Source organism: Mauremys mutica, chromosome 12 (genome assembly GCF_020497125.1).
Source record: "Mauremys mutica isolate MM-2020 ecotype Southern chromosome 12, ASM2049712v1, whole genome shotgun sequence".
Taxonomy (NCBI): Eukaryota; Metazoa; Chordata; order Testudines; family Geoemydidae; genus Mauremys; species Mauremys mutica.
The window spans coordinates 52,317,671-52,328,245 of NC_059083.1; the positions used below are offsets into that span (position 1 = coordinate 52,317,671).

At 44.0% G+C, this 10,575-nt stretch overlaps 1 protein-coding gene across 1 annotated transcript; it reads left to right on the forward strand.

The window, feature by feature from the left end:
* Nucleotides 1-6,915: 6,915 nt before the first annotated feature.
* Nucleotides 6,916-9,831, forward strand: LOC123345327 (olfactory receptor 14A16-like). Its single transcript, XM_044982117.1, has 2 exons — nt 6,916-7,011; nt 8,845-9,831. Exons 1-2 carry the CDS (start codon nt 6,922-6,924, stop codon nt 9,829-9,831), a joined length of 1,077 nt encoding a protein of 358 aa, XP_044838052.1. The 5' UTR covers nt 6,916-6,921.
* Nucleotides 9,832-10,575: the final 744 nt, after the last annotated feature.

The window sequence follows — 10,575 nt, forward strand, 5'->3', positions numbered from 1 at the left end:
GACAGATTCTGGGCCAATCATCCCAACAGAAGCTGAAGATCAGATACTTGAAAACTGTGCAACGCTGAATTCCTCCAAGGTTCTATCCCTAGTAGGACTGAACCATTCTCCATCAGCAAAAAAAGTTACACTTTTAATTAAACCCATGGGGCAAAGAGCTAAGAAAGTGCGGACTGGTTCAGAACTCTTGAATCAGTTTCAGATCAGATTGACAGGCAAAAAATATGGATTTATGAGTGTGTAATGGGCTAGATCCCCAGCTGATGTAAATTGACATTGCTCGACGGAAATCAAAGGTCCAGATTCCCAGTTGGCCTAAATAGTCCAAACTACCATGAACTCAATGGAAGCGCAACAATTGACACAAGCTCACTACCTGGCCCTTAGTTTTTAGTCTTCACCTCTGGGTACCTCTTGGTGACTGACTTCAAGCAGACATGGCAGCCTGAGCTGGGGGCTCCTCTAGCAGATGTATCCCAAGAGCTGCTCATACAATGCAGGAAGAAAAAAAAAATCTCTGCTCACCCAGAAGTGATTATGTGGTGTTAATGAAGGAACAGGCTATTCCAAACCAGCTGAGATTCTGGTGCCACTAGGCTTTTAGCTATTGTAGATCCTGTATCTGTGTTAGAAATCCATATTTTATTTTGAAAACACCTTGGGACATGCTTTGGGCCTCAGCCATGCCCTGATTGTAGATAAGGGTCTTTCCAGGGATGCTGCTGTCATGTGAGATCCAGGGCGGGTGCTGTTCTCCCTCTGTGGGGTTAGAGTTGGGCAGGTAGTCAGGGTGGTTTGCTCCAGAGGTGAGATCAGAGCTGGGCTTAAAGCCTTGGAGACTGATTTCAACTATTAAACCCCAGAGCTGTGTCTGAACCCTGCACAAGCCAGGATCAGCTCTAGAGCTGGGAGGAGTTTTTGGTCTCTGATCCCATTTAGTCCTTTGTCTCTCAGCCAAATCTGTCCAAGGAGGTGAGCAGGGAGTGCCCATCTGTGGAGTGGATCCCTGTCTGCTAGTGACTGCAGAGAGATGCAGAAAATCCACTAAAGGGACATGGAAACTGCCACTGGATAATACAGTGATGAGAGAATGAGACAGAGATGACCAAAGAATCCTGGCGCTGGAGGATCAATTTTGCTTTCAGTTATATATGTGAAGGTATTAATAAAGAGTCAAATTTAATACTAGATATATGAATTGTAATTCAAACTCTTTATCAAACATCTAGAGCCTGTCAGATTTCTTTCCAGCAGAAAGTAAGAACCTAAATATAAGTTACAATTTGAATTCTAAGGATTTAACTCTCAGTCTTGTCAGTCATCTAGAGCCAGTCAGAAAAAAAGAAGGTGGATAATTTTAACTTTGCATCAGAAATCAGAAATGTTTTCAGAGTTTGCCAACAATAAACTAATTAATTTTCAGCTAAAAACTACTGTAAACTGGAAATTGTACATTGCAAACAAAAGGTTATTGGTATTTGCAGATTTCAACAAAACAAAACAAAACATCTGAGTAAAGGAGATACTTTCCCTGAACATTTTTACTTAGTTTAAAAACTGATTTTCCTACTACTACCAAAAGAAAAAAAATCTAAATTTCCAATCATCTCTAATCTGAAATGGAGCTTTGAACAAGGGTGGGGAACGTTAGTCCTGTTCAATAATACCATAGTTTCAAAACCATTTTTTCTCTTAAAACTGGGTTTGTTTCGGTGTCAAAGGGACAGTTACTGGAAGGGAAAAATTGACTGAGCAGCAGATCTGATAGCTACAGTTTATGTTTTCTGCACACTAGCAGCTTTCGGCTCAGTGTTGACCTACCAGTTAAAGCCAGTCTAGCTCAGTGCTGCCAAAGAACATATAGGAGGTAAATGGGACTAGTACCCATATTTCCAGGCCTTGGAAGTTAACAAGATAGACACAGGACCAGGATCACAAAGGGTTTAAGCACCTAAAGAAGGAGAAAGGTGCCTTGTGGGATTTACAATAGCACCTGAGCAAGTCAGGTACCTAACTCCCACTGAATGTTCATAGGATTTAGCCACCTGGCTCACTTAGGAGCATTGACACATCCCAGAAGCTGCCTGTCACCATCTTTTAATCCCGGTCAACAGATAATATAGAAGCTTGTTTGGAATCAGGGAAACCTGGTGGAAACTGTATGCTCTGTGTTATGCTGGGGTCATGTTATATCCTTGGGGGCAGCCGGTTTAGGAAGAAATCACTTGAGGCCAGACAGCAGACAGCTAACAAAACCACCATTTTATTTACAGATACAGAGAGCTCACTCAGCTGGCTGAAGCTGGCTGAGCTAACCCATAATAATCTAACTCAGTTGCCATAGCAACAAAAACCATGACAACCAAATACACAACATATTCCTCCCCCCCTAATAAGAACATCCCCTAAATAAAACACACACTAGACTAGAGAAGGAGGGTAGACTGCCTCCATTCCCGGCTAAACCCTGGGGATTATTTTGCCCCATAACCATGGGTTCACCCTAGCTAAAGATCCAGCCGATGAGGAGGCCTTCTATCTCTAGGTGGATTACGGCGAACTTCTGGTGTTATTGCACCCGAAAGCACTAGGGGCTCTGGGTCCGCAGCACGAACGGGTGAGGAGGTGGTATCAGCTCGTGCTGGGCAAAGGGGTACCTCAGCCGCCGGCAGTAATGGAGGAGAACAGTCAGAAACAGGTGACTCGTGATTCGGTGCCTCGCCAGAAGAGGTGAAGTCAGACCCCTCAACTGCAGATGGGTCCTGAGGACTGGCATGACCTGGCAACAGCTGATCTACATGTCGCCTCCAGGTAAGATTCTCTGCAGTCCGGACTGTGTAGGAAACAGGTCCTGTTTGAGTGATGACTGTGGCCAGAACCCATTTAGCTCTGGAAGTATAATTCCGAGCCAAAACTGGCTGTCCCGGGCTAAAGGTTCGGTCTTTTGCTCTGGGTGCCCGTCTGATGACTTGATATTGCTGCTGATGTTGCACAATTTGTCGGGGTTCAGAAGGTTTCAGCAGATCAAAGCAAGTGCGCAGCTGTCGTCCCATCATTAGAAAGGCCGGAGATGCGTGGGTCGTAGCATGAGGTGTGTTTCTGTAGGAAAGTAAAAAGGTATCCAGACGCTTTTGAATGGAGTGTTGTCCCCTTGCTGATTTCAAAGCGTTTTTCATTGTCTGCACAAATCTTTCAGCTAATCCGTTGGTGGACGGATGATATGGTGCTGACGTGATGTGGTGTATCCCATTTGCCTTCATAAAATTTTGAAACTCCTGAGAAATGAACTGCGGTCCGTTGTCGCTCACAAGTTGTTCTGGCAGACCAAAACGACTAAAGAGTCCTCGTAGTTTTTGGATAGTACTCTCTGCAGAAGTGGACTGCATTATAGAGACTTCTGGCCATTTAGAATGGGCATCTATTGCCACCAAGAACATGCTTCCTTCAAGGGGGCCAGCAAAGTCAACGTGAATACGTTGCCACGGGTTTTCAGGCCAGTCCCATGGGTGTAGGGGTGCCCACTGGGGTGCATTCCTCACACCCTGACATGACATACAAGCTTTTGCCTTCTCTTCAATAGCGCTGTCCAATCCAGGCCACCAAAAATAGCTTCGTGCAATTTCCTTCATGCGCACTATTCCACAGTGACCGGAATGTAGCTGTTCTAACATCTGTGATCTCAGTGGTGGTGGAATAATGACACGTCTCCCCCACAACAAACAACCAGATTGGACCGATAACTCCGTCCACTTGGACATGTAGGGAACAAGGTCGGATGAGACCGGAGAGGTTTGTCGAGATTTTCCATGCATCACCAGGTCCATAACGTGGGACAATACTGGGTCAACGCGAGTTGCCTTCTTTATCTGAGTAGCAGTGATGGGTGTATTCTCTACCTGTTCAAAGTAGAAGATTTCCTTTTGGGCACTATCTTGGTGTTTGACCGGCAAAGGCAACCTTGAGAGGCCTTCTGCATTGCCGTGCAGAGTGGATTTCCGATATTTGATTTCATATGTGTGTGCTGAAAGTAACAATGCCCAACGTTGCATACGACTAGCAGCTAATGGGGGAATGCCTGTGTAGGGTCCAAAAATTGATGTCAGAAGTCGATGGTTTGTGAGAAGAGTAAATTTTCGCCCAAACAGGTACTGATGAAACTTCCGAATTCCAAAAACAATTCCTAATGCCTCACGTTCGATTTGGGCGTAGTTAGTTTCTGCTTTGCTTAGAGTGCGTGAAGCAAAAGCAATAGGTCTCTCTTCTCCTGAAGGCATAATATGTGACACGACTGCTCCCACTCCATAAGGGGAGGCATCGCAGGCCAATTGCAGTGGTAAGGATGGATCAAAGTGCGTTAGAACTTCAGAATTTAGCAATGCATCCTTAGCTTTGTTAAACGCAACATCACAGGCTTCAGTCCACTTCCAGGCCTTGTTCTGCCCAAGGAGCTCATGAAGTGGTTTTAGTAGTGTGGCTAACTGTGAGATGAACTTTCCATAATAGTTCAGGAGTCCTAGAAACGAGCGCAGCTGGCTTACATTTCGAGGTGGGGGAGCTTCCACAATAGCTTTAACTTTTGCAGGGGCCTTATGAAGACCTGCAGAATCAATGATGTGTCCCAAATATTCAACAGAGGGCTTGAAGAATTCACACTTGTCTTTGCGAACTCGTAGGCCATACTCTTCCAGTCTTTGTAGGGTAGCCTCTAAATTCTTTAAGTGATCCTCTTCATTTCTTCCAGTGACCAGGATATCATCCAGATAGCACTGAACTCCTGACAAGCCACACAAGATCTGGTCCATAGCCCTCTGGAACAGGGCGGGAGCAGATGTTATTCCGAAGGGTAGGCGACAGTATCGATAAAGCCCCTTATGAGTCACAATAGTCAACAGCTCTTGGGACTTTTCATCGATGTGCATCTGTAAATATGCTTGACTCAGATCAATCTTACTGAACTTTTGTCCCCCAGCCAGGCCTGCGAAGAGGTCATCGATGCGGGGAAGCGGGTATTGCTCTGCACACAACACTGGGTTGACAGTGACTTTAAAATCATCGCAAATCCGGAGAGAGCCATCTTTCTTCACGATTGGAACGATAGGAGTGGCCCATGAGCTATGGGTAACTGGTATTAGGACTCCATTGGTGACCAGGCGCTCCAGGTCTGCTTCAACTTTTGGCCTGATGGCATATGGCACAGTTCAGGCTTTCAGATATTTTGGTGGACTGTCAGGTTTAATGTTCAATGTCACAGTGATTCCCTTCATACTTCCCAAATCATCTCCAAAAACAGCAGCATGTTTCCTTAGGATAGGGGTTAGACTGGTTTCTTCTTTAGTCATCCGGTGCACTTCTGCCCAGTTCAGTTGAATCTTCCCAAGCCAAGACCTACCCATTAAGGCTGGATAGTTACCTCTCACCACAAACAGTGGCAATTTAGCCACCTGTCCATTGACTAACATCAATAGTGCCCAGCATAGGCACAGCTTCTCCCGTATACGTCTTCAGAACAGTTTTTGTTGCCTTAAGCGGAAGATGCTGTAGCTTTTCTTTATACACAGTCTCGGAGATCAGTGAGACGGCTGCACCGGTGTCCAGTTCCATGCGTATACGTTTGCCATCCAATAACGGGGTTACCCAGTATTCATGTGAGCCCATTGCCAAAGACAAAACATGCAGTGGCACTTCCTCTTGCGATGAGGTGTCACCTTGATCATCCTGGGTCTGCTCTAGGGTATGCAGGGTTCCTCTTTTTGTCGGCCAGACCACAGGCCTCTTTTTCTTTTGTTTACAGGCACACTCAATGTGTCCCTTTTTGCCACAGTGTCGACACACCAGGTCCTTACACCAGCATTCTGATGCCTGGTGACCCAGCTTACCACAGCGGTAACATTCTTGACTCTGCACAGTTTTGTGGGTCGGTTCTTGTGACACTTTTTGCACCCTAGGGGATGCACCAATGTATTGCGCCTCCCTTGTAGCCAGTTCCATGGAGACAGCAATATCAACAGCCTTCTGTAAGGTAAGCTGAGCCTCTATCAGTAGGCGCTTCCATATAGCTTCACTGTACAGGCCACACACTAACCTGTCACGTAGGGCATCATTTAACATTTCTTTAAATTCACAGTGTTCTGCTAGCTTTTTTAAAATGGCTACAAATTGTACAACTGTTTCATCTTCCTTTTGGTCTCTTTTGTGGAACCTATATCTTTCAGCAATTACCAGTGGTTTGGGGGAAAAATGGGACCCCAGGATTTCCACAATGTCACTGTAAGATTTAGTTGCTGGCTTAACAGGGTGTAGTAAGCTGCGTAGCAGGGAGTAGGTTTTAGCCCCTACAACACTTAAGAATATTGGCACCTTCTTCGCTTCTGTAATGTCATTTGCAATAAAAAAAAAGCTCAAAACGCTCAGTATACACATGCCACTGCTCTATATTCTCATCAAAAGGTTCCAGTGGCTTGGTCAGAGTAGCCATGATTTTAGTTTCACTTTCACAGTCAGTGCAAACAAGCAGCTTTTTTGTTTGTTTGTTCTTTACCTTGACTTCTACTTCCTTCTGTTACTGGAGCAGCAATGGAATCCCACCCTCGTCGCCACTTGTTATATCCTTGGGTGCAGCCGGTTTAGGAAGAAATCACTTGAGGCCAGACAGCAGACAGCTAACAAAACCACCATTTTATTTACAGATACAGAGATCTCACTCAGCTGGCTGAAGGTGGCTGAGCTAACCCATAATAATCTAACTCAGTTGCCACAGCAACAAAAACCATGACAACCAAATACACAACAGGTCAGACTAGAGGATCAGAATGTCCCTTTTTGCTTTATCACCTTTGTTTCTGTGCCCTGGCCTCTGGGTCACTGCTTCTGAACTGTGCAGGGCTCCAGGGTGTGAGTCCTGCTAGCCCTTAGGAAATAGACATGAATAAATCACCTTCCCACAGCATCAGTCCTTTAATACCAGTGCAGTTCAAAGCCAGCTACGCACAGCTCGTCTGCAGAGAGCAACAGGTTTGAATCTAGTTCAATCACACAATGAGGGGTGAAAGGATTCTCAGATACTTGTGCCATTAGCTTCTAGATTCTGGTCTATAGATATTGACCAAAACATCCTAGTGCTGGATGACTGAATGTGTCTTCTGTTGGGAAGAAATCCACAAGGACTAGTACAGGAAGTTTGCTATTTCAATTAAATATGTTGGGGGATCAACATACAGGGGAAAATTAAGATGATAAATATGAATTAGAATACAAACTGCTTATGACCTTTACTGTCAGTTTTATCAAATACCTACAGCTGATTGGAAAAGTTTTACTTTTCACTGAAAACCCCAAATCCGCAGTTTTTGGCAAACGAAAGCTAACTGCTGAAAACTGATTTTTTAAATCTCAAAACCCAAAATAGTTTGTTTTTTTAAGTTTTCAGTTTTTTTTACAAAACAATCCCAAAAAGTTTGAGAAAAGCAGACAGATTCTGAGATTTGTTGTTGTTCAGCTGAAAAACCAACCTTCATTAAAAAGAAACACAGCTGAAAATTTCCAACCACCCTTAACCTTTAAATGAATTGGGGAACATTAATATTGCCTGATCACCTGAACATTAATATTGCCTGATTTCACACCCATTTATTCTATTGTAGCTGTGTGATTTCTCTTTCAAAGGGAAAGTTGTGAGGAGGTAACAACTGAATAAACAGTAACGTTGGCAGCGCACAGAGTATTTTATACAGAAGAGTGCCTTTAAACCCTGGGTTAGAGTTGAACCAAGCAGCCAAAGCCTGTCTATCCTGACCCCATTCAGGGACATATGGGAGATCACAGGGAGTAGAACCCAGACCTTCTGGCCTAGCTCCACGCTGCTGCCAGCTGAGTATAAATGGTGTAAATGGGTGTGCAGAACATAAACAGGGAAGACATGGGGCTACATTTCCAAAGGTATCTAGGTGCCTAGTGGGCTTTTCAGAAGCACCGAGGAGCTCACAACTCATTGATTCCGAGGGGTGTTGGAGCCCTGATGCTTTTGAGAATCGCACTAGGTGCCTCAATACCTTTAAAAATCTGCGTCAGAGCTCCTCTCCAAAAGCCCTTACAGTCCTAGTAGACACGGCAGGGTGTGTGTGTGTGTGTGTGTGTTGAAACAGAGCAGAAAGAGGAGAAATGACGGGTCCAAGGTCACAGAGCAGGTCACTGGCAGAGACAAGAACAGAGCCCAGGTGTCCTGAAAGCCAGTACACCACACAGCACAGAGTAAACTATACAACATTTCCTACTAGTCCATTGTTAACCACAGGCAGAAGTGCTGCTGGGAGTTGGTGCCATTAATCAATTTGGGAGCAGGGAGCCGGCCATCTAGGCATAGAGGTTGGAGTAGAAAAATTACAGATGAGTTGTTATTTACAATTCTGGTTGAGTCTATGTCATATTACCCTGAAAAGGGGGAATCAGGCTGTTGGAATTTTAGTTTATCTGTTTCATACCCGAGTTTTGAGCTTGTTGATGGTCGCAATGGAGGGACCTTCTTTGCAAGAATTGTTGGATTTGAAGTGTGCTTTGTTCCATCCTTCATATTGCATTTTATCAAGCCACACCAGGGGCTAAATCCTAAGATGGGATAAAGTGATGAAGCTGCATTGACTTTAAAGGAGATGACCCAATTTACAGTAGTGTGGTAATGTGATTCATTGATTGACAGAGGCGAGGAGTGCTAATAACACCTCATCATTGTAAGGGATGAGTTCTGTGCACCTTTGACATTGATATAATAAGATATTAGAGAAAGGGGAATCAGAGACGTTCCCTCTGTCACTCTAATCCTGACCATTGTCCTTCTCATTCCCTCCACAGCCATCACACGACGTACTGAGGAAGAAAATGTCCAACCAAACTACCATGACTGAATTCCTTCTCCTGGGATTCTCTGATGTTCGGGAGCTGCAGATTTTACACTTTGTGGTGTTTCTAGTGCTTTACCTGATATCTTTGCTTGGGAACCTTCTCATCATCACAGCCATAGCCCTCGACCACCATCTTCACACTCCTATGTATTTCTTCCTGATGAATCTGTCCATCATAGACCTCGGCTCCATCTCTGTCACCATCCCCAAATCTATGGCCAATTCCCTCATGAACAAAAGATCGATTTCTTATTCTGGATGTGTCACCCAAGTCTTTTTTTTCTTTTTCTTTGGTTCAGCAGATTTTGCCATACTGATCATCATGGCATATGACCGATACGTTGCCATCTGCCAACCACTGCACTATGAGACAGTGATGAACAGGAGAACTTGTGTCCAAATGGCAGCCAGTGCCTGGATCAGTGGTATTCTCTACTCCGCACTGCACACTGGGAACACATTTGCAATATATTTCTGTGGCAGCAAGATGGTGGATCAGTTTTTCTGTGAAATCCCCCAGCTACTCAAGCTCGCCTGCTCTGACTCATACCGCTTTGAAGTCGGGTTTCTCATCTTTAGTGTGTGCTTCTCCTCGAGCTGCTTAGTTTTCATAATTGTGTCATATGTTCAGATCTTCAAAGCAGTGCTGAGAATCCCCTCTGAGCAGGGCCAGCATAAAGTCCTATCCACCTGCCTTCCTCACCTCTTTGTGGTCTCCTTGTTGTTTTGTACTGCTGCCTTTGCCTACCTGAAACCCACCTCCAGCTCAACCTCAGGTCTGGATCTCATGGTGGCTGTTCTCTATTCTATGTTGCCACCAATGATGAATCCAATCATCTACAGCATGAGAAACAAAGAGATCAAAGGTGCTCTGAGTAAATGGATAGGTTTGAGGTTAATCACTAAGAACAGAATGTCCATATTTCTCCTTCGATAGCAATTTCATTCTATGTTTCTTTATAAATATAATCAGCTGATGACATTATTGCCTCCATGAGAAAATACTGTGCAGTCTGTTTATGCAGAATTGGGTATTTTCACTTGTATAAATGCCAACAAACATAATTCAAGAAAAAAAGGAGTTTCTATTGGTTTACAGCAATATAAATAAGATTGTAACCTATCTACCGTATACTGCTACCAATCACCATGCTATCTGAGACCATTGCCTATAAAATCAGTAGCCATAGCAAAGTCTATAGTGAGGTCTCTGGCTCATCTTATATTTTGGGATAAAAACTCAGATTGAGGTATCAATGAATTTTTTTTTTTTGGTTTTGGTTTGTTTGTTTGTGTGTGTGTTTGTCAGATTTTTAGCTTATTTTTGCTTGGTTGGTGGTTTGTTTTGTTTCTTTGTTTTAGGAGGCTTTGAAGGTGGAAAAGCCTGAGGAGATGGTGAGTGTTTGGTGAGACAGGATTTTCAATGTTTGTCCTCTCTTGGGACTGTCCATATGTCATCTCTTTGATGAGGTTTTCTGAAAGAACTGAAGGTTTGCTCCCCAGAATGAGAAAAGAGTGCAAAAGAGGTTTCTGCATGAAATGAATATCTAAAAACTGTGTCATTCTTGCAGTGGTGGAAAGGCTGTTTTAAAGAAAAACTTTGTGCCGAGTTTCCTAAAGAAAATCTGTCTCAGAATAATGAGGCCAAATTTGGATTCCATGGAAGTGAATGTAGTTTAGC

Excerpts from the sequence above, each read along its gene's own strand:
- LOC123345327 (XM_044982117.1), top strand. The coding sequence starts at position 6,922 with ATGAATAAATCACCTTCCCACAGCATCAGTCCTTTAATACCAGTGCAG. Across the intron at positions 7,012-8,844 it reads TCGTCTGCAGAGAGCAACAG|CCATCACACGACGTACTGAG; the intron begins GTTTGAATCTAG and ends TTCCCTCCACAG.